Below are 24,153 nucleotides of genomic sequence, written 5' to 3' on the forward strand. Positions count from 1 at the left end.
TGCAACAGTATAATTGCAAAGAGTTCGAAAAAGTGAAAGTCCAAGCAGACAGGCATCCCGGCCCTTATGCGGGCCCCCACACTCGCCGACAAAAGCAGCCCGAAGATAAGTAATGGACTTGGTCTGTGCTGTCAGGTCAGATTCATCCTAATTAAATTCCACTGTCTTTGCTAATAGGAACAAACCATGACTGATGGCCTCTGGTCCACTCCCGCTTCTATTTTTGGGGTGGGGGGGGGGGGGGGCACAGAGTGGACCTGACAGCAGGCTGAGGACAGCTTCTGAGGGAGGGCTAACGGCAGAGCGATCAGCAGGCTATCCAGGTCTTTCTGACCTGATCGACAAGTGGGAAAGCTTAAGTGACAATGGAACTACAAAACTAAGATAAACCTTTACGGGATGCTCTGCGACGCGTACAGGAAAGAGGAATGTTACGTGCACCTGAGATATAATGGACTGAATCACCTGCTGGACCAAATGAGCAGTCAATCACGTAGCATGGGCATCAGAGATAGCATGCAAGCCCAGACTAACAGACAGGTAGCCATTTAGCTTAATAAGACCAGTGAGACACATGGACAGGCTGGGGAGAGCACAGACAGGCCCTGCCCCCCTAGAGATCTCACCTGTAGGCCATGGCGAGGGCCCAGGCACTGGCAGCACAGTACAGTGAGTCCCGCACTTTGGCCTCCTTGCAGTCGGGGCATGTCTTCACGGGAAACAGGCCGGTGGTGGGGCTCTGAAAGTTCAAGATGGTGGACTTCACTGCAGGGAGGAAAATGGACAGAGGGAAATACATCATAAAACGACACAAAGAACTACTCAAATGATGCAATGGCAGAAAAACTCACCATAAATTGCCACCAACAGACCCAATGGCCATTTTATTAGATACACTAAGCTAATACAAGGTAGAGCCCACTTTTTGCCTTTAGAACAGCATCACCACTGGCCTGTTATTTTTGAACTTTTGGTGAGATTTAATGAGTCTGGCCATTCTCCTCAGACCTCTCTCGTTGTTTTTATCTACAGAACTGCTCCCGTGAGTTCATTACACCACCCTCTGAAAACCCTACATCAGGGGTCTCCAACTCCGGTCCTGCAGGGCTACCGTCCAGTAGGTTTTCTACCCTACCTGGCTTCTGATGAGCCACACCTGCTCTCAGGTAAATACCAGGAGCAGGTGTGGCTCATCAGAAGCCAGGTAGGATAGAAAACCTACTGGATGGTAGCCCTGCAGGACCGGAGTAGGAGACCCCTGCCCTACAGCAAGGGTGGCCAATTTTATCCGCAAAGGACCAGTGTATATGCAGAATTTTATGAGTTAGGTCAGCTGTCCAAACCCAGGTGTAAGGACTCTTCAGCCAATCAGTCCTCTAATTAGTAATCCAAGTAATTTAATTAGGGTGTTGCACCGAAAACCCACACACCCAATGGCCCTTTCTGGTTAAGATTAGCCACCGCTGCAGTAAACACTCCCAGACAGGTGACAGCTAGTGACAGCAACCACATCAACTTCATAATTGCTTTGACAAAGCATTGCAGCTCAGCTCAGCTAAATGTTAACCCTGACTGCATGCCGTACGTATTCAGTTACAGTAACATGATTCACTGTTTGGAGAAGCAGGCTGTCCGGATTAACAAGCAGGTGTATCTGATCAACAGGCCACTGAGCGCACACCACTAATACAGACCGTTAAACGAGCACCTGTTCAGGACAAATTGATTATGAATACAAGGAAATATAAAATAATTTCTTTTAACATCAAATCAGCACATTTTACACTCTCGGGCCCACATTAACAAAGCAGCACACCTTCTCATATAACTCACCTGGAGCTCACTGCTCTCTGGCTTAAGCGTCCAGCGTTTGTCATATCACCTGCTCACTAGGGCGAGAATGGCGGCAACTGAGGCCACAAAGAATCTTATTCTGTGATTCTCATTTAACAGCTAATTAAGGTACAAAGGGGAAAACGTATTAACGAAGCCTGCTGTCCATACTACTGCAATCGCTCTTCTGTATTAGCATAAATCCGTCATTAGCGAGATTAGATTAACCGAATGGTGTCCCCAGCATCCTCCGTCAATCGCTGAGGCTAAATAGGCACAAGGCCGATAATGGAAATGCAGCCATCACAAGGGCCCCATCTTTCCACTCCTCCTAATCTTCCTCTCATCCCTGACAACTACTGGAGCCACGCTCTCAGTCATCAGCGATGCGCGTCCAGTCGGAGGGGTACAGTTCATTTGTCGCCGTCGCATTATGTCACAACAGAGCAAAAAGGATGTTTATTTTGTGCAAACGTTCAGGAGAGATGGTGCGAGTCGGCTGGAGATGGGGCAGAATCAGTTGGAAGGGGGCGGGGTCTGCCAGAAGGGGGCGGGGTCTGCCAGAAGGGGGCGGGGTCTGCCAGAAGGGGGGAATCAGCTGCACAAGTGGGAAAGAGCAAGAAGCATCAGCTAACTCATCGGTAGTGCTGCCATGGAGAATCATTTTCACCTTGCGGCTATGCTAGGGGGGGCAGGAAAAAGGTGGCCAGAGGGGAGGGCAGGTCTGAAAGTACAGGCATCATTTTCCTCATAAAAGCAAAAGAATGGCTGCAGAAAAATATCTTTAGTGCAATATATTTATTCTCAAAAATCTAAAATATTTTAACTGGGTGGGAATGATACAAGAAAATCAACCGAAAGAGAAAAGGTTTCACAATTACCGACACCCCTTTTAGTGCTTGGTACAGCCTCCCCTGGAATGCATGCTAAAATAAAGCGTATTTACATGTTTAATAGCACGATTGGTAGGATCTTGGCTCATTCCTCCATGCAGACCCTTGGCTTGCGCATGTATGTTCTTTATAATAATTCCTTCTGGGAAGATCGAAAGGACTGAATTTTACTGACTGATTTCATGCGTCTGTTTTTTTGGGAAGCACAAGACAGCGTCTGTGTCGCCCACAGAAACCGTGAGTTCCATTCTGGATGGCACTTTAAAATCCAATTCAGAGCTGAACCTTACACAATGCCGCTAACATCCTTTTCATCCTTTATGGGGGTCTGGCTGCTGTCATGTATAGGGAAGCATCCCTGACCGGTGAGAGATCCTGCACACACCCCCCCCCCCCCCCCGCCGCCACCCGGGGGCACACAGCGGGAGAGCGCCATTCGCTACCGTCGGCTGGGGAATAAAATTAAAGTCGCTGGAGCATTGCAATATTACCACATAGATGATGGAAAATCCCACAGGCTGAAGACAAAGCTCTCATCTTCCTCGCAGCCAAAACATACAACGTGCTTCTGAGTCCTGACTGAGATGCCTCTGGAAGGCTAATGGTCAGATCCTGCAGCAGTTCCTTTCTTGGAGACAAGAACTACATTTAAAAGATCTACTTTCTCCTCTCTCAACACTAGGGTCTCTACCACAATTCCAGGACTGAGGATGCATGGCTCCAGCAGACAGAGCATGCCGCTCATATCCTGTCACTTACTCAAAGCTTCGGTTAGACGACCGAACGCGTTACCTTGTTATCCAAACCCTCTTGCTCTCCACAGGCCGTTCAAAGAGTGTCTAAAAATAAACCCAAAGCCCAAACCGGATCCGGCTCCCTGTCATGCCATCCCGAGCCTAGGCAGACTTGGCCCACAGTGGGATACTCCTCTAATCCCAATTAAAGCGGTGATTAACAGAATCGAGTGCTTAAGTGCTCAGGTGGAACCAGGGCCTGCAAAAGGCGAGTCAGGTGATATGTCTCTGACTCGATAAGGGGAAGCTGCTTGCATAGACGGCATTCAGACGTTGCCAAGCCAATGAGCTCATCCAAAACACGGTGACCCACTTAGACATCTACACCTTACCTATTCACATTGAAAATTGTGTTCAAGTGCATCTGTTAGCTGCACCACACTTACATTGTACCCGTTTTACCTTCCCTGCCTCGTATAGCCTGACGTTTACAGGATCAATGCAGGGCAAGAGCCACGTCTAGGTTAGAAACTGTAAATTCCATTAAAAAGCAACCTTGACCTGGAATTGCCAGCTTTATTAGGAGTCTATGCCCTTCCAGTAAAGATGGCAGCCTGAAGAAATCCTACGATATTAGGAATATGGTTACTATGGAGCCTGACGTAAGCAATTAGCTAATCTGTATGTCATTTCAGAAATAAAAATCTTAAACCGGCAGCCTTAACCTACGAGCAGTGAGGCTACGATGCTACCCACTGTACAGCCGTGTCATCCCTCAAACATAATAAATCATAAAAGAGGCTTAATTCCCTCTGTCGTACTTAGACCGATTGAGAGTGTTAACAGTAATCAACATGAAGAGAATGATACAGAAGCAGACGAGGCATTTTCACGGCAAGTCATCGTTCCGTTTTACATGACAGCAAGGTCACTCGCTCATTCAATTCAGCTGAATCTCCCACCCGGCACAAAAGTTCTCATTTCCAGTCCCAATAGCCTCACAAATCTCTCGGCATCTTCCCCCCGAGTCGCTCCATGTTTCCCAGCTGTGCTCGGTCCTCCCAAGTGAGATAAAGGTTGACCGTGGGGTCTCCCCGACACAAACTTTCCCCCGGGGAAGAACCGAAGCTGCAGGCTACTCATCTCTTCATTCGCTGCGGAGATGAGAGCAGTTTGAAGAGCTGCTCATTTTGTCGGATTAGTCTCATGTTGACCTGTCGACACGACAAACTCGATCTACATAAATATGTACGACAGCCACCTGCGTATGGAGGCTCGGAAACGTGAATTGTCAAGGAATCTGCGACGTGAAAGAAACCGCTAACTGCATCTTGGAGAAACTCTGGAAGCCAAGCAATGAAGGTCAGGAAGCTATAGTTGTTTGCTAAATATTTATCCAAGATAAACCCTAATTAAACAAGAAAAAAACAGCAGCTTGCAGGATTTTTAAAGAGAAGTAGCCATTTCTTCCTTCTTCCTCAGCCCAGTGATTCAGGACGTCGTGATGCCAGGCTCTCCACACTATTAGTTTCCCGTCCTATCAACCCAAAAAGGATTTTCCCCTCCAGTAAACTGTAGAACCTTTGTGGGGGGGGGGGGGGAGAAAATGTTCAGTTACAGTTATCTACGTTAACGCAGCATTTTGTTCAGACTAACAATATTTTGCTCTGAGGGGATCAAGCTCTGCAACTTTAATGTTGTTCGATCGTCACACGATGCGTGACAGGTCTGTAAAAAGGGCGTTTTGGATGACAAGCGCCACATCGCGAGAGGGACAAGTCAGAGGGAGAGGTAAGAGTGGGAGTCGTTTGGGGAAACCGATCGCTCAGACGGAACAGATGGGTATTGATTAAGGCCACAAATCACCTGGGCCCTGAAGAGGTAGAACTAGACAAATCCCAGAGAATGTATAAACGGCTTTCCGGAAGGACTGACGGAGTCTGGCAGGCAAACAGATTTGTACGTCATCTGCCAGTTATTGGGAGCTGGGTGGTCCAATGTTTTCCCCTGCTGTAACTAGACAAATCCCAGGGCGATTTTAAATGACTTTCTGAGAAATGCACTGAGTCTCAGCGGCGAACGGATGCGGACGTCACGTGCCAATGGCAGAAAGAGAAAGGGTGGGGGGTGCGTGTGTGTGAAATGATTTCCCCTCTGTTGCTCCTTTAAACGTCTAGCCCATCCCTGCAAGCTAAAAGCTACTGATATGGCTCCCCACCATCCAATTTTTTATATCCACATCTACGCTGTTGGCTGGCATCATGCTGGTGCTGAGGTAGCCCTTGGGATTCATGGCTGTACAAAAGGTGACATGATCAAAGCAAGGAGCTCTTTACAGCGTGAACTGTGTTTCGACCCCCCCTGGTCAGCTGTCTGGGGTCAGGGGAGCCCGAAGATCCAAACCAGATGTCAGTCTGATCACAGAGGGAAAGTACATTAAATTGAAATATTACAGATTTCGACTTGAATCTCAAGGGCAGGAACCCAAGCTCAACATTCCTGTTTCAGTTTGAGGTCCCAGGAAACATATGGGCTCTTTATCACAGAATTCCCTACCTGCATCTATTTTATTATATTTTAAATTACCATTTATTTTGCCCTGAAGGCAGGGTTGGGCTGGTCATTGGGCATTCCAGACATCGTCCCAGAGGGTCGGCTAAAATTTATCGTGGGGCGACCCCAAAATCCAGGGAAGATTTTTATCCCAGTACAGCCCCACCTGAAGTCACAAGAACTCACACGGAGACCACCTGCAACGCCGTCCTGACCCACCCACAGTGCTCACCTGTGCTGTAGTACCGGTCCAGCTTCTCCCACAGAGGCTCATCCTCTCGAGGAAGGTTCGAGAGCTTGAGAGGCTCATAGATGGAACCTGCCAAAACAGAGATTTTTTTATTGGACAACAGCAGCAATCATACCAAGGTCTCCACCATGCAGCATTTACTGGGTCATCAGTCTGTTGACTGCAGGAAGCCGGGCTATTACATTAAACTGCCACTCAGAGGACATTTCTGTATTTATGTTTTCTACATTTATACATCCATAAGCATAGCATTCAGTTAAGTACCATACTCAAGAATACAATGGCAGGGGTATTACTAGGAATTTCTTGGCTATCATGTTGTTAACCAATAATGTGGTTTGTATAGCTGTAGTTTCCTTCAATTTTTTTTTACTTATGTTTGTTTTGTGTGGTTTTTGATGTGGACCTTTGTTGTCTGATAAAACATAAACTTAAGACACTTAAAAGAACACCAATACATAAATGTGGACAACATTTATGCACATGGATGTACTAGACATTAACAAAACGCTATTAATGCGTTTGTGTCAATCACTGCTTATAGTTTAGTACACAAATTCGTTTTACATCTGCTGCCACTGTCGTCTGAGTGGGTAAAACAGGATGCGGATTCATAGGTTGTTTTCAACAAGAGAGCGATAAATTAAAGGAGACTGATGGACGGTAAGCTAAAGACACACGACGACAGAGAAGAATGATCCTAAAACAATGAAATGACTGACATTGTTATTCCGCTCACCAGAGGAGAAATGCAAAGAGAAAGGCAGGCAGCAGTGACTGCGAAATGCAGAAAGCGTGCCGGCGTCGTGTTTAAATTAAATGGTCACACTGAGACATCAATAAAAGCGTCAATAAAAGCCCTGAAACAAAAGTCAGATATAGGAAGGATGGGAAAGGAAATTCACTAAATAATTGAACTTGTCACCAGTTAATTCCTCCACCACCCTTTCTCGCGGCATAGCGAATGGTAAGAAGAAGTGCATTTGTGAAAACCAAATTTATTTCAGACACATTTAAAGTTTGGGACAATTTGCATTTTAATGGGATCAGCCACGGGTCACTACTTCAGGTGCTGAAAATTCACGTAAGTACAGAAAAATTAACATAATTTCCATCGGCTTTTAAGCGGCAGAAACAAACCCGTCCCTTTTAGTTCGGCTCCGTAAGAGAGCCGCGGTCCCTGTGCCCGCGAGATTTTCTGTGCGCGATGATGGCCAATCTTTGGTTGCTAGGTTATACATTTAGGATAAGTTATAAATGACAGCCGCACGACAGTTACTGGGAAATATACAGTGGGGGGAATTTAATAATCATAATTTGTGACCATGTATGCTTCCCACTGCAGCATGGAAAGAGGGAATCGGAGACATGCGGAGTCCCGAGGAGACGTCAACCCCTGACCAAAGCAGGTCCGACGACCATTAAAAATATATATCAACGAAAATGTGTTTTTCAGAATGGACAGAGAAATAAGGTATGCAATCTTCGGGGTTTGAATCCTGGCTAAATAATTACTGCATCAGTGTAAGGAGCCAGTAAAGAGCGTATTTGAATAAAATCCCCATTACAGATGGCTGGCATCTGTCAGACTACCAAGATCTGTTATTCAAACTGTTAAGGCGAAGGTATATGCCAGATTCTGCAACAAATTTAAAACCGGTGATAAATCCCCAACTATGTGCCCATATGAATGACTTTTATATACTTTATCCACCTGACTACAGCTAAAAAAAAAAGATGCAATACTTTCTCAAAGCTAGAACACAAATCCCAAAATATCCATCAAAAAAAAAAAAAAAAATCCTTGTGTTGAATTTCCCAGGTTCTGAATGCCGGCCTGCCCCCCCTCCCCCCAATCCCATGGGGACGATGACTGACAGAAAATGGCATCATTCTAGTGACATGCTAAACAACAAGTGAGGATAAAGCCTTTGCTTTCATTCTTCCAACGTGCATTATGTTTTCAGCGATACCAACCCACCGCCCAGACTGCGACAGGGAGGTGTGTGGGGGGGGGCACACTGTGACAAGCCGCCTGGAACAGCCGGTTCGGGAGCGACAATAGCTTTGAGAACTATAATTTACCAACAGAATGCACTTGATACTTTTTGCAATGAGCTGCCCGCATTTAATTGGAAAAGCGGCTACGACAGCACTGCAATACTTTTTACCTGAGTCGATAATCAAGCGGTGAAATAGCTGTAATCATAAAGATGATCTAAGGGTCGGGGTATACAACAATGTGCCTGTTGACATCGTAAAGGCACAGGGCTAGAAATGAGCACGTCAGCAAAGCGGCCTTTAATCATTACTCAGCAGGCTTCCCAAAACCACGGACACCTTGACATATTATAGGCAGAGATTTTAAAGATAATGTCAGCTAACTGAAGTTTCTTCTAATTGGCTAATGAAGTAAAGACAGCCAAGTAATCTATATCACATTCTGCGTATCGCCAAACTGACCTCCGGCCCGCGATGAGGTCATCAGCTGATCGGAAGCATGTCTGACAAGGTGGCTGTTCTATTCAGCAAGTACATAGTGCTTCTTTATGTAAAGTTCAGCAATTCTAACTAGTTGTATCACCCTTTAAGCAATATCTTGTGCTATTGCAATTATGAGTATTAATCAGATGTATTTGTTGGTTTGTATGCTATTTTTCTCTCGTTGATGGGCAAATGATTAATGCTAGAAAGCCAATAAACCTAAATGAATCTATTACAGACTGACTGGTCACAGCCTCTTGTTTGAAAACCCCACTGACCATGTACCTACCCCAATGGTGCGTGTATCAATGAGAGTCCCTATGTGCCACAAGAATGGCTGCCAGACAGCCTTCAGCTGTGTTTTGAGACCTCCTGGAAAGTATTGTTTTCTCACTGCAACACGCTCCATTTGCAAGGACTGTCATCACAGCCTCTACTGCTTGCCTTCCTTGCATCACTAAACACACAAGGCATTATGGGTAACTGTGCACATGCTTTCACTGGACTCACAGTTTGCCTGTTGTAGCTTATCTGTTTATTGCTGGGGTCCATGCGTCTACTAAATGTCACTGCTACTAACTGTGCCTTTGTTCAAGACACCTTACTTTCCAAAACCTACATTTCCATTATTACATTTCATATCTGATACTACTCTTGGCTATGGATGTCAAGATCATGAGATTCTAGTTCCCGATTGATTGTTATACAAATAATTGCGATTAACGATATAATTGCCCTTTTCTGTTATAACACTATCGGCCTAGAGACAGCCCAATCATAGTTTAATATTACATATATACCTTATGAAGAACTGAATATCGAATACTGTAACATATAAATAAAAATTGCATTTGTCTTTTAAGCTTTGGAAACAAAAATTGTAGAGGCTTGATATGACATTAACAACAAAATAAGTTAAACGCCTCGAAATAAATAGTTCGTTGTGTCTTTCCCCGGTCGATACCACCTGCCCGATTTGTCCAACGACAAATGATTATGTCCAACGACATGGTATTTTGATATACTTACTCTAAATGGAAATATAGTTTGGCATATTTTGTGCTTGTATCGGCAATATTTATATACAGGGATGAGCATAACTGGTATGCAAGTTCGCTTTCGTCGTATATGCAAATTTATTTTATGTGCATTTGCATCTTTATGACAAGAATGTTCTGTGTATTTTAGCCTTTCTGCAACAAAGGTTATACAAATTAGCCACATGAAGGTTAAAATGCACGGTAATTTCTTGTCAAAACAGCGCGAATGCACATAAAATACGTACTATTGTACACTGCTACAGCAAGAAATTTCCACGTGGATCGATTTACGGCGAAGGTTTACTTGCGTTCCAGTTATGTGCACGTGCATATCACTCCAAAATATTGGGATCAGAAATAGACAAACTAGCTTACATTTCTGTAGTTCTTTGTCCTACTGGCATAATATATTGACTTTGCTACAGCAAAATAGTCGTACCCGTCAAGGACATACAGTCATCCCACCGTAAGAAGACGCATGAACACACGCTCAGAGATAAAAGTTCTGCACAGCACATGCATTTATTAAACGGAGAATACAAAGAATCCAAAATCGGAATATCTGACTGATATTCTGGACTGAGAGAGATCGCTCACAAACAGCCCGTAAAATACTTTATCTTAAATATTCAAAGGAAATACTAAAGGGATCAGACTTGGTTATGAAAGTGTCATGAAACGAAGTGGTACAAATCGGGCACGTCGTAAAATTTGCGTTAAACTTAATGCTGCTCATGCGCAGACGTGCGAGGTACAAATAAAGCAGGTGGTATGCGTTTGTTAAGAAGTGCAACAACATGACGTCATTAGAAATTGTGACAGAGGTACGCAGGTTGTCTCATCCAGCTATTTTTATACAGATGAATGGAAACGATTCTAACGATAATCGCGGTAAATTCAAATAATCGCAATCAGGTGATTATGTAACTGTGACAGATCTACTTGTGGCCAATTATTTGGAATTCTGTTCAATTCGTCAACTGATGTTTTTTTGAGGCTTTAATATTCCTTTAAATATCTGATTGTACGAACTGTAACATGACATCAAAACGGCGTATCTGTACCAGGTTTTAAAGCAGTACAATTTAGAGGCCGGGTCTTGTTTACAGTTGCTGGGCATATCATCTGTAACTCATTGATGTACTAAACGACTTACCAGGCCTCTGAAGTTTGTGACGGACGTTGGGACTCTCATATGCAGAGTTGGCCATTTTCAAAAGGCGCTGTTTAGGGCAATCGTCTTTCAGACAAACTACAACACTAATGCAATTCACAAAAGGGTTAGTAAGCCATTATGACAACAGTCAGACAATCAACATGGAATTACACAGCAAGCTCATTTAATAGGTTAATGCACAGAAAGGAGATTATAATATATATATATATATATATATTATATATATATATAATTTCTTTTATTAGCATTTATTATTAAGGTGGATTAACCATGCAGTTATTTGTTAAGATGGCGATGGCATGGGTATATTTTACAAAAGATAAATAAGCAATACACATGAAAGGCATGAGATAAACCCAGATGTTTATGAGATATATCAACAGATACTCTGGATCCTATCGCCCATTTAATGCACAAGGAGCGGGTGCGACAACAGCGGTACTCAGACTATCATACATCAAGGCTTACGTGTGACAATCTCTCATATATATTGGTTCTCATATCACGTGCATTTAAATAAAATGCCATCATGAGTTAACAGTACCAGTAACTGACTGCATCCAAATTAAGTCAATGTTAAATTTAAAAGGCTGCTTTCAGATCCCATGATAGCCTGAAATTCGTGTTTTATAACTTTAACTTCGCTTTCAGTCAAAATGTGTTACATTTTTGTTCACAGAATATTAAGGCTTTCATTTGACCATGGTGCAGAGATTTTTGTATAATTGATTATACGATCAGACAATTAAAAAATATAATTGTCAGATTCCAACTTTAAAAATGCACGTGAAGTTTAATGTGGGTAAATATAGTACCGTTACCCTATGAGGGGAAAGTTTACACTGAATCTTAACCATGCCCAAGGAAGAAGAGGAAGATAACGGGATTTCTTCTTTATCTAAAGCTGACATGCTTACAGGCACGTTACTTTGCAACAAAATCAGAGGAACTGAGTTGACGAAGGTATACACTTGTACGAGAGGGCTTAAAATAAGATTGACCTTTCCGTGTCCATCTCCAGCAGCTGGGTAGACATGGGAAGTTCACACTTATTTTCAATGGGTATCAGAAACTCCGAGCGCGAAAGGCAAAGGAAAGCCTGCGAGTCATAAGCAGCACGTATGTTTAAAAAATATACACACACAATGCCATGCGAAGTGAATAAATCAAACCTGAACGTTTTGTTCTAGCTTTGAACTCCAGTAGCTTCCAACCGACATCAGCCAAGCTGGCCATGTTTATAGAAGAACAAGACGACGCGACACTGTCGTAAAACAGGAAGTGCTGATTTTATGCTGTCACTCGAACTTGAAACATACTATTTTGATGTTTTAAAAAATAAAACAGAAACATTGTAATCATAAAATTATTTAAAATACCATTTTAAGTTCCCGAGTCATAATTTCCACTGTTTTGTTTAGTATACATTAATTAACTTTATTTTTTTCGAAGCTGTCATTTGCTACACTGCCGTCAAGTGCTATGCCGTAGTCCAGTTTCTAGTGTAAGCAGCAACAATGATGTGGTTGAAGTGTATTTTCGCATTTTCATGTGTAATATTTTTCTTCGGACGACGAGCTGTCGCCGCTCTTCAGGACGTGACATCGGATTTATTCGGATCTGAATTTCATGGCACTGTCGCTGCCTTCGGGGATTTTAATTCGGATAAACAAACAGACATCTTCATCATCCGAGAACGTTAGTATTTGCTATGGTCAGGAGGTCCTGTGTTCAGAAATAGTACTATAGAGAGAGGAAAAAGCCAAAATTAGCGTGTTGAATGTGTAAAAGAGGATTACACTGACATTATACGATGAATGGCTCAACGTTTCATGGGCTGTATCAATTTCCTCTGCGTAGTTTATGGGGGTGTGGTTGAATGTTTTCTGCTGATACTACTAATGCTAATTTACTATTCCAACATATTATTTTTTAGCTACTAGAAGTTACTTTTTGTGATGAAGTAAGTGGGTCGAGGCTGATGGTTAAATATATTTACGTAGTTTATTTTCTTAATGCCTTTATCATTAAGCAGACACGAAGGACACACACCACTTACACATTTCTTTTATTTTTCTTTACTTTTCAGATTCTGAAGTGATAATCTTCCTGGCTGATCTGAAGATCCCATACTTCAAACCAAAAGTAAATCTGTCCAGAGAGCTCTTCCCGTGAGTATGGGCTTCTCAGATCCATTTTATGCATACAGCTTGTTGTCCATGTGTGATTAACACGGCCATATTACTTTGCCAGGGACGTTATCATTAGCAGTGTGGTTCCTGCTGACTATGATGGCGATTCCCAGATGGACGTCTTGCTCACAACCTACCCGAAGGGAAAAAATGCAGAGGAGACCAAAGTTACCATTTACTGGGGAAATAATCAAACTTTAGGTAGTTTAATTTATTGGTATCTGTTGTATTTTATAAATTAAAATGCAAACACACCTCTGTAATTGCACCCTGATAATATTTAAGTGCAATTAAATACATAATGTCTAATTATGTGATTCCTACAGTATATTTATTTCGCTTGCCTTTTTGTCTAATTTTTGTATTTTACATTATTTCAATCTGTGGCTTTATACCGAGTCATCTGGTTTTTTTTTTCCTTTTGTGCAGATAAAAATCGAAAAATTGATCTGAACATAACGTTTTTGGATGAGCCACTGGTCATGGAGTAAGTTTTTGGCCTGCCCTCGGACAGGATGTCCTGCACTGCAGACTTTACATCACTAGGCAGATGTTTTGCAAGAGAAACTTGCATGGTTTTCAGATGTACATATTTAAGACCGAATGTTGTAGCAACGTTGAGGGAATCGTGCAAAAGGGTTGTTTTCTTAACATTTAATACTAAGAATGTATTCAGTGTTTCTCTTTGAGTCGGTGTTGATTGATAAATTAAAACTGGCAATAATAATCCCTGATTCATTTTTCTGTACCTTTTGCAGTTTTGATGGTGATATGATTCCAGACATATTTGGCACCACTACGAACCATTCGACACAGGCGTGCTACCTCAAACAAAAGTACGAAATGACACCAAGGCTACAGCTGGCTTTTCACTGCTGCTGTAGCTTTCTTTCCTTGGACCAGAAAATTTATGAAAATGCCTTTTGCGTGACTGTAACTAATTCAGCTGTTTAGATATATATATATATATATATAGCATTAAAAGAGCTCGTGGTGTCAAGTGTATGGAATTGATAATTATGATATGATCTCTATTCAGGAAAGTAGTATGTGAGGCAGCCCTCAAATCAACTATCAAAATGTTCATCCCACATTCCAATGCATTCATTGACCTCAACAAAGACTTCACAGCGGGTAAGAGAATTTTAAATTATTCTGTTCTTTCTAAATATGCTAATTTTAATGGAAACTGTTTGTTTAGGCAGAGATTCGGTATGGGGATGCTCTGTTTAGAGTGACTCCCTTGTAGAAGCGGTTTAATGCTTTGTGTACCTCGTTCTCTGTACCAGAAGCTGTAAACATTGCTTTCATTGGATAAATTTGAGAGACTGGATTTTGTGGTACAGCTGGATAATTTACGTCGAAGTGGGAAAGGGAGTGGCGCTATCTGCCAGACCGGAGAAGGGAAACGCAGAAAATGTCTCGTAAATCACAGAGGGAACAAGTGTTGGTTTGAGTTTTAGGCTCTTGGTGTTTTGTAATAATGCGTAAGACTGAACAGTTGCTTTATTTGGTGTTGAATGTATACAGGCTGTACAGCTTTATTATAAACTGCAGAGCTCTACAGGGCATTGATCCATTATGGTTCTGAAAAGGCAAGCGGAAGGCAGGAGTCTTGCTGTGTAATGGACTGTGTTAGTGAGTCGGTCTGGCTGCGCACTCTCCCTCGTTAGTGTGTGTAGCGTATGCTTTGGGTAAAAGCCCTGGGGATGATTTATGTGAGCCGTCTGCTGGTGTAGCTGCATTCGTTCGCGCCCTTTTTGCCAGCCTTCCTCCGAAGGGCCTTAGTCTGCTCCCTATACGCTGGTCCCCCTTCAAGAAGGAATTGGTCCGCCCACTCCGGCCACCAGTCCTCCACCAAAAAGGCATTGGTCCACCCTCCCTATCCCCCGGCCCTCCTCCACAGGGCACTGGTCCACTCCCTGTCTGCCATTCCCCCTCCGAAGGGTATTGGTCCACCCTCACCGTCCTCCTGCTCTCCTCCAAAGGGCATTGGTTCACTCCCTGTCCGCCAAGCCTCCTCCAAAGGGCATTGCTCCGCTCCCTGTTCGTCATTCCTCCTCCAAAGGGCATTGGTCCACCCTCCCCATCCTCCTGCCCTCCTCCAAAGGGCATTGATCCGCTCCCTGTCCGCCAAGCCTCCTCCAAACGGCATTGGCACACCCTCCCCATCCCTACTCCGAAGGGCATTGGTCTGCTCCCTGTCTGCCAAGCCTCCTCCAAAGGGCATTGGTACACTCCCCTAAAGGCCTTTTTTGTAATTTTTTACTATGGGCAAGGGACTCAAGATTAGTGCCCCATAAGGCTGAGACACATTCTGGTTTTCCATCTCTTCAAACTGCTAATAAGCCAAATTTATAGAGGATTAATTAGTTAAATTGGCGGGATCATTAGTTCAATCTAATGCTTAAACGATGTGGAAGAGGCCCTGCCTAGTGGTTGTTGGTTTTGGGTGGAAATCATTACAGCTGTACACCGGCAGTGGTGTGGAAGGTGCACTGACAGACACAGCGAGATGTGCTCCATCACCACAACATTGTAGGGTCACCATCCCCAGTGGGACATCAGAATAAAACCCTCAGCTTCCGGCAGCTCTCAGTTCGGGTACCTAGTGTCATTGTCACAGGGGATATTTGCTGATACCGTGATGTCATTTTCTTTGGCAGACAGCTGATGTCTATCACAGCATGCTTCAGTCTCCCTTCCAGCTCGCAGATATGAAAAAACATGAAGCGTTACATCCGGACCTGCCAGACGAGACAAGCTTCAGACTCTGAATGAGATATTCACTAATTTACGTTTATACAGAAGTGCAGAGTCGTTAGGGCTGAAGTCTTCCTGCGTCTTCCTAGGAGTGCATTTTCACAGTTAAGTTGATTAATCCTCGATTGGCTTGCACATGTGCTTTGGCATGTCGATTTGAACTGGCACTATGCCTCCACACCTGCAGGGCTTTGGATTCAGTTCCTGTGTGTGGAGTTTGAGAGTTCACCGACATTTTGCTTGTGTTTCTTCTGAGTCTTCCAATTTCCCTGCACAATCCAGAGTAGCAGTGGTTCCTCTAGTTTGCCCTGCATGTGTGTGAGAGATCGTACCCTGTGATGGATCCCATCTAGATATTACATCAGCATCGGTCCTATGTGTCAGTCTTTATCGATATAGCCGACCGATATTTAGATTTTATTCAATATTTAGTCAATTTGCTATTATGCTATTTTAGCTGATGTTTAGTCAATATTCAATCTGTACGCTATTATGCTGGTATTTTAAATCGCATTTAATTTAGTTTAAAATCAGCATCGATTTTCCACATCGGCAAAGGTGGTGTAGTTAATGTTGATTTTGATGCTGGTCTTTCTGAATCCAGTCCTCAGGGACCCTCGGACGGTCCACGTTTTGTCTCCCTCCTAGCTCCCAGGGAATTGGATAGAGAGCAGAAATGTGGACCGTCAGGGTCCCTGCTCCAAACTACCTGTATACATGATGACGTGAGGAATGCGTGGGGTTAGGGTTAGGGTTAGGTCTTTGAACACCTCGGATTTGATTAGCCCTCTGAAAGAAATATCCATTATCAATATCAGCTAAAATTTCCAAATTAACTATTGCATGATAGCCCTTATCCATTAAACAATTCAGAAACTGTTTGATTGCAAATATATTGTATTTTTTCTTTCATTACACAAACCAAATATTGGTTATTTTAGCCTGTAGCTTGTAGCTATTGAGTATGACCAGGATTTCTCAGTATCCAAATCTAGCCTGATTGTTATAGAGACTTGGCTCCTCATTATTTGTCCATTATGGTGTGCTTAGTGAGTCAAAAATCAGATAATTTATTTGCTGGGGGGAGGGGCTTAGTGGTGTCAGCCTTTGGTGTACTTAGCATACCGTGAAATGCGTGCTGGTTCAGAACAGCGCTTTATCTCCGTATAATGTTTTTTAAAGCTCTCGATTGGTTTGTAACGCTACGATTTTTTGCATCGGCTGAGAGAGCATTACCTATTTTCTTAGCCACTGAGTAAATAAATCTATTTCATCCCCTGGGTAATTTTCATGTCACTATTCCTGTACCCTCTGGCTATGAATACATCTTGCCTTAAAAAATGAAAACATCCTTTTAAAAATAAAAAAAAGAAAACAGCAGAACAAAGTCCTTAGATATGAAAATGCATCTGTGTGGGACCTGCCTGGGGTCCTTGTGCCTTCCTACAGGGGCATGATGTGTAAGTGCAGTATTAATTAATTATTAAGTCTGCAGTGGATGTGGGCTTTACTCCCACATGGGCAGCATCTCTTGTTCATGGATCTGGACATTAAAATTCACAAAAGCGATGATGGCATGTGGACCTTTTCAGCAGGCCGGGCGCGGGCCACGCTGGGACAAGCAGGATTGATCCGAAGCCTCCCGCATACTGATGTCCTCCCAAAACACCCCCCCCCCCCCCTCCCCAGGAAGTCGTGCTGTTTGACGCGAGTCAATATGGCTGATGGGTGTCCCAGTTACATGCCTGATGCGAGAATCTGTGCAAAATACAGCAGACGCCCGACAGGGGCTGTGACGTTTAGCGAATCATCTTTTCACTGAGGATTCCTGAGTAGTGTTGTATTTATTTTTAATAAATGTACACTAACAAGCACACAGACGCGGCGTGAAAGCATGTGAAAGCTGGCTCTCTTTGGAGCCTTTTCACGGCTTATTCTTTGCCTCTTTATCGGTGGATGAACGCCGTCCATAGCACCATTTTCTGACCAAACAGCGGCTTTGGAAATGACTCGCATGGCTTCCTGTCACCACGGTCCTCAGCCCGCCTCCTGCTGATTGGCTGTAATGACAGAAAGAGCTTTCTGGATCTCTGCAGCCAGAGAGCAATTGCAGTGGATTAGCAGAGCCAAATGCCACCCCATAATTATAGCTGTCTAGTGTGCAGAGTTGTTGGGTAAAGGATGGGGGGGGGGGGGTAGCCAGAAGGCAAATCAGAGTTTGTTTCCTCTACATGACCCACCTCCTGTTGTCTGGGACACTGCAAGACAATTGGTAGTGATCCTTAAAGCAGAGCGGGGGTGGGGGCATGTGAAAGAACACTTGCGAATTGGGCCTCTTTAAATTATTCTTGTTCCTTTGGTTTCCATCCATCGCATTTTAGGCGCCGACGCTATTAAGTTCCCGTAGCGGGATATAAACTCTGACGAGATGTCCGCTCTCATTGTGGTCGTCTTCTGCCAAGTAGCTGTGAGATTTTTCTCTTCTTTTTTTTCTCTCTCCTTCAAGGGCTCCCACTCCTTGTTACTGTTCGCATGTTAAAAGACAAATGGGAGAAGAACAAGACTAGTATCACAGGAGCTTCTCTGCTGAGAATTTAATGAACCAATTTGGATAACGTTGGAGGGTGCGGGTGTAATTTCTCTTCTGAGTCTTCAGCCTGTGCGGGATCTGGAGTAGTACATAGCATCCGCCTCTCAGCCGTCTGTGGTCTTTACGGAGATCTGGCCGCCGGTAGGGAATTGTGAGCTGTTCCGTGCGGAGTGGATGGCGTCCACCCATAGACCTCCGTGGCCCTTGGTTCCCAGATCACAATTCTGGTCCTCGGGGTCTCATCTACGTTCTCCGTTTGACCATCCCCTTTGTCCTCCTCTACGGCTCTTATCCCGTAGGAAGGTCATGTCTCTATGGTAACGTCCTACACTTCCCAGTGTGAACCTCACGTCACGTCGGCTTTGTGTCTCGGCTCGTTATGGGGGCGAGCCAGGACAAATTAGGTAAGGTGTAAACAGGCGGATGTTGGGATCTTCTAATAGGCCCGTCTCCGCGTAGACGAGGCGTTATGCTGCTTGAGGGATCCGCGCTGAAGCTGACGCCAGCAGAACTTAAAACGGAGGGCCAATCGGTGCTTAAAATGGAAATGAGCTTTGATACCATTCCAGCTCAGAAAATTACCCAGTGGGACGTCTCGATTTATTTATTTTTTCCACCAGCATCGAGCCTCTCTGGGAACACGTATCTCATGCTGCATCAGGATAATGCTCATGCCAAAGCTGTCGTTTCAGGCCTAAGGCCAAAGCGATCAGTTTAAAAAAGGTGGTAATAACCAAATAATTATCAAAGTCATTATGCGCAAATAGGCGTGGCAATACCGAATCTGTGGTGCGGCGGGTTGCTAAGCAACCTGGCATCACGAGACTCCCCACAGAAACCAATTAGGCAACCTCTTTTTTTTCCCTGGAAAAGATGAGTAAATTGTTAGAGTAACGTTAAGCAAACAGATCTGCCGTATTAAGAGGTTATCGGCATGGGAGTTTATTGAAGGATTACCTCCAGATTAAAGAGCGGGTTCTGCACGTCGAGTTTGGGTTTGTCTTCGTGACGTCCTCCTGTCAGAGTGTTGGCTTTATCTGATTATTGTCGTTTTCCAAGGCATTTTGCCAAAACCTCACATCATACTGCCACAGATTTGGCCAATACAAGTCAGACCTGCATGAATCCACTGCTTATTTAATTGAACTTTCAGCACAGTGTTATTTTTCTCCGTTTTCAGGAGGTCTGCCTATGCACCAGTATTAGATACTAATCAGACATTTCTAAAAATTCCTTAAGCCTTCTCGTAATTTGCTATGAAGTGGAACACCGGAATATGCCTTTGAGTGTTTAATTGCATTAGTTTCTTTCCCCTCCCGCTTTTCTAAAAACGCTGTTTTGGCTTTTGAACCCAGTCGAGTGGCCCAATCAAAGTCTCCACCGGCATCCTGTCGAGAGAGTGCACAGAGACTCCCAAAGCGCGTGTGAGACAAGCCGCTCGAGAGAGCTTGAGTGAATCCGCCGGCTAGAACGGCGACACATTACGGTATTATGCACCGAACCAGTCATCCAGGTCAACTCTCATTCGTTATTCATAACTCCCAGTGTTTTAGGGCTTTTTGTAGGTTAATGTACATGAGCACATACTTATCCACCCACAAAAGCATCATCCAGGTAGCTGTTTCACATGCTATGCGTTTCAGACACGTGAATATGCATCTATATAGCCTGCGATGACAAACCCTTGGCATGAGATTATAGATGTATGGTAAAAATAACATATTGTATTAAATGATATAAACATATTTGTGACGGATTACTGGGTGACGGATAATCCTTACTAGAGAAGGCTGGGGCCCGGGCCCTGTGTCGCTACACCCCCCCAGGCCCCGCTCGACACATTTGCATGGTGGGGAACTTAATTCCGCCAGTAGAGAACTAATTAAAACTCGTGTGCATTAACGGCGCTCTGAGAAAAGGCAGAAATGCTCACCGTGTCGCCCCCGTGTTAATGAGCTCCGCAGGCTAACGGGGAGGGTTCAATTATAATAATCGATGTCACTACGATTTGGATGCTGGCAGGGGGGTGTCCATAGCATCCATGAAATCTTACCGCCTATGATACCTTCTCTTCGTTTCACATGTTTGCCGTCTGTAGCTTATTACAGGCCGGAACTGCGCATGCAGGGGCGGGCTTAATGTTTCTGGGCTCCGCCACACGCTCTAGTTTAGCGACCGCTTGTGACCAGCAGGGGGCTCCCCAATCTCAGGGGGCCCCATTCAAATGCATAGTACGAGTGGCGGTAAACACCGCCTCTGTGCACGCATCGAGAAAGTCCTGTCGCTAAAAAAAAAATGGTGGGTTGCTGTGGTGCCTGCCCTTCATCGGTGCTTTAATCCACCTCTTCGCGCGCAGCCCTCCTGACAGATGTGTGCATGGAGATACCTCTCGGATTTGTGTGAATAAGTGTATGTAAAACCTGCCTTTGGTGGCTAGAGTGCATTAATAAATGTGAGCGCGAGAGTTTCACCTCACCAAAATGGTGCCACTTTGATCATAATTTTTTTAGTCTAGTCCAAGTTTTCAATTTTTCTTAAACCAGGGAGGCCAAATTAGCTGGCCTCCCCCCTACGTCTCATCATATGAATCAGTATTTCTCAACCCGGTTCTTGGGGACCCTCAGACGGTCCAGTTTTTGCTCTCTCCCACCTCCCATTTGTTCCCTTCCAGCTCCACATTTTTGTTCGCTGGGACCTGGGAGCAAAAACGTGTTGAGAAACACTGACAAGTGAATGAGATCTGGGGGGGTTAATATTTCATTCCTGGCAAGGGTAGTCACCCTTAAATATTTTTCTTCTCCTGAGCTGGGGGGGGGGGCGTGGTATTTTTTGCATCATGTAAAGCAGATTACAGTATCGACTGCATGCTTGTGCCTCTGCGGACCCCCGCTGCTACTCCTTGGACCACTGGCAGGAGGCGGTATCATGTACAGCTGCTGTCTGAGTACAGGCAGCAGGAGCGCTGCCATGTGGGCGTCCCTCAGTGAGGCAGAAAGTGGATAAGAAGATGGAACGAGGGGGGAGCCTTAGTGATGTCTCTCCTTATGCTCCCCATGACCAGAGCGCTTCAGTGACCATGACGGTGCCACCTACTGGCAGTAATAATGAACAGACATTATTGGGCTTTCCTGCAGGGTGGCACCCTGCCCCCCACTCTCTTGGTGATGCTTCTTTTAATGAACAACATTGCTGGGTCTCTGATGATGCCTGGTGCTCTCAAGGCTGATACGTTACTCGAATCGCCCTGGTTAAAACACTATCCTGAACGGTAATCGGGTAACCCGCCAAGCACCTCGGTAATGTCTATATAACTTGGGGCTCAGTATAGCAGAAAGGTGAAACATTGAGGTTTCTAGCCGGGGTTGACTGGATGGAGAGGAAGGTGAGTGAGCAACTTTCTGCACGCATTGATCACTTAACAGTGTTTGGAGGATGCTCATTTTGGGGTGGGGGGAGTGGCCTCTGTGACGACACACTGCTTTCCTGTAAATGTCAAGGGCTTTTCTCTGTCTCCCATGGCAACTAAACCACCCCACACATTTTTAGAGGGTACAGGGAAAGGGGCTGAGAGGAAACTTCAGCTAAGTGCCAAACCTGCCTCTCTCTCTCTCTCTCTCTCTCTCTCTCTCTCTCTCTCTCTCGTTCTCTCTCTCACACACACACACACACACAGACCTGTACTCATATCTTTGTAGGGACTCAACCATAATCCCAGCAATGACAACCTTAATCCCTGTCCAGCCCTATCCTTGACCAAAAGTAACCAAACAAAATGCATAAATGATGAAAAATAAATTCCCCCCATGCCCCTGATTTACCAGTGCTGATTTATGTTTTGTTTTTAGATGTTTAATTATATTACTAGTGTTCTATGTATTTGTTTTCATACCTCCTCTTGATAGTTCAGTTGAGTACTATTTGCAGTCCGCAGTGCTCTCATTTTCATTGTTAACTTTGAAGTACTTCCACACCACATTCTGTCTTTTTTTTTGCTCGAAAATGATTTCGCTAATGATCTGGTAGCAGGTATAGGCACGGGCAATGTGTGAGTACATGAGCATGGTATCGGACCCGGTACAAATATTAGTATTGGTACCAGTGCATCCCTATTAAAAACCCAGTGCAGGAGTCCATAGGTTTAATCTGTCCCTGTTTGAGGTCACTGGCCTGATCACGTCAGGTGGTGGAGGCACAGTCCGTTGGCCGGATAATAGGCTAACAAATCAGTCCCCCTCTGAGCCATTAAACTCTCAGGGAGCGGAGCATGAACCTTCAGCAGCGCCCCCTACAAATGGGAAGAGGCGTCTGAGAGATGGAATCGGAGGTGGGCGAGACAGGTCGAATCCCGGCACGCCACAGTTCAATGGGCACTAATGCCAACCATTAGAGGTGGATGTCAGGACTTGTTCATATTTTGGTGTGTGGAGATGAGCTCTGAAATCTGATTGGTTATGGGGGGGGGGGGGGGGGGGTAAGTTTGGTCTTTAAGCTAATAAAGGCAGTATGTGGCTCAGCTGGTTAGACCTCAGTGCCTGTGATCAAAAGGTCATCAGATCGAATCCTTAGCAGACCAGTCCCGTCTCTGTTGGGCCCTTGAGCAAGACACTGTATATATGTCTCAAAAGAAAGTATATGTGATAAGTGAAAGCAAAAAAGAATTATAATATACTCATGCTCGAAAGAAGAGGAAATGTGAAGAAATGGTTGTCACCCAGTAGTCAAGCATTATCTAATTCATACCGTCCAGACATTATACCACAGCGCACAGTATTTTGACATTTTTTTCAAAAGCTATGCCGTTCTTGTGTTTTGAAATCCAGGGAATACAACTCATGACAAATTTTATCACGGGGGACCACTACCCTAGGTTAATTTTGTAACACTTCACTAATGCTTCAAAATACCACGGTTCACTCAATAAATCAGTCTCCCCAAAATACTGCAGTACTGTATTAACACAATACAACCAAAGCATAGTCTAAGCGTGGTACATAGGCTTCCACTCCATTAGCAGTGACTCGGACTCGCGGGGGCGGGGTCTGTATTTTCCAGAGCGCCTCCTACAGGCAACGCAGGCATCTGCGTTTTTCCTCCGGTCAGCCCCAGCTGCGGCGTGGCCTGCATGTGTCGGTATGCGAGACGTCCTGAAATTACATGGAAAGAGAGAATCCCGCGCCAGGATCCCGCCGGCAGATCCAACGCCGTGTCCTTCAGGAAGGTGCTTAACCTGAATCGCTTCATAAAATATGCATCGGGACTCCAGAAGCGCGTGTCTCCTGTAAAGAGGTTTATAAAATGCTCTAATGCCTCGAAAGTGAGTCTTTACTCAGGACAAAGAGGCTCATGGGAAAAATAAACTGGCAAATGGCAGGTAATCACTGTTTTAAGATGACTGAAGTGTCCCTCAAGCCCAGAATGGTAGTTAACTTTCGATTTGACTGACAGGCTGGTTTATCCATGTTTAGTTCAGCTTTGCTCAGTAATATAGACATGGCCATTAAATAGACGTAGAAAGACAAACCCAGATAGGCAGGTGGTTATTATTATTATTATTGTTGCTGTTATTGTTGTGATCATACCAACCATTCGACTATTTATCTTTCTGCCACTTATCCGGTACTGGGCCGCAGAGGCCTGTTCCACA

General features: G+C 44.4%; 2 protein-coding genes across 4 annotated transcripts in view; one reads left to right on the top strand and one right to left on the bottom strand.

Annotated features, from left to right (window-relative positions):
- phkb (phosphorylase kinase, beta) overlaps positions 1-12,228 on the bottom strand; it is a 48,917-nt gene extending 36,689 nt beyond the window's left edge. For 2 of the 3 annotated variants that reach the window (XM_049030044.1, XM_049030045.1), the window contains exons 1-3: positions 12,137-12,228; positions 6,246-6,332; positions 627-765 (exon numbers count right to left, since the gene is read on the bottom strand). In XM_049030044.1, the coding sequence (XP_048886001.1) occupies positions 627-765; positions 6,246-6,332; positions 12,137-12,200 (290 nt within the window). In that variant the 5' untranslated portion in view covers positions 12,201-12,228. Of the gene's footprint in view, positions 1-626; positions 766-6,245; positions 6,333-10,943; positions 11,048-12,136 lie in introns of all 3 variants that reach the window. The other variant, XM_049030046.1, reaches the window with a different exon arrangement.
- Positions 12,229-12,425: 197 nt separating this feature from the next.
- itfg1 (integrin alpha FG-GAP repeat containing 1) overlaps positions 12,426-24,153 on the top strand; it is an 83,043-nt gene continuing 71,315 nt past the window's right edge. The window contains exons 1-6 of the mRNA XM_049030047.1: positions 12,426-12,662; positions 13,054-13,135; positions 13,218-13,357; positions 13,586-13,643; positions 13,915-13,992; positions 14,196-14,290. Coding sequence (XP_048886004.1) covers positions 12,482-12,662; positions 13,054-13,135; positions 13,218-13,357; positions 13,586-13,643; positions 13,915-13,992; positions 14,196-14,290 — 634 coding nt within the window. The 5' untranslated portion in view covers positions 12,426-12,481. The remainder of the gene's footprint in view (positions 12,663-13,053; positions 13,136-13,217; positions 13,358-13,585; positions 13,644-13,914; positions 13,993-14,195; positions 14,291-24,153) is intronic.

The sequence above is a fragment of the Brienomyrus brachyistius genome, chromosome 11 (assembly GCF_023856365.1).
Source record: "Brienomyrus brachyistius isolate T26 chromosome 11, BBRACH_0.4, whole genome shotgun sequence".
Taxonomy (NCBI): Eukaryota; Metazoa; Chordata; class Actinopteri; order Osteoglossiformes; family Mormyridae; genus Brienomyrus; species Brienomyrus brachyistius.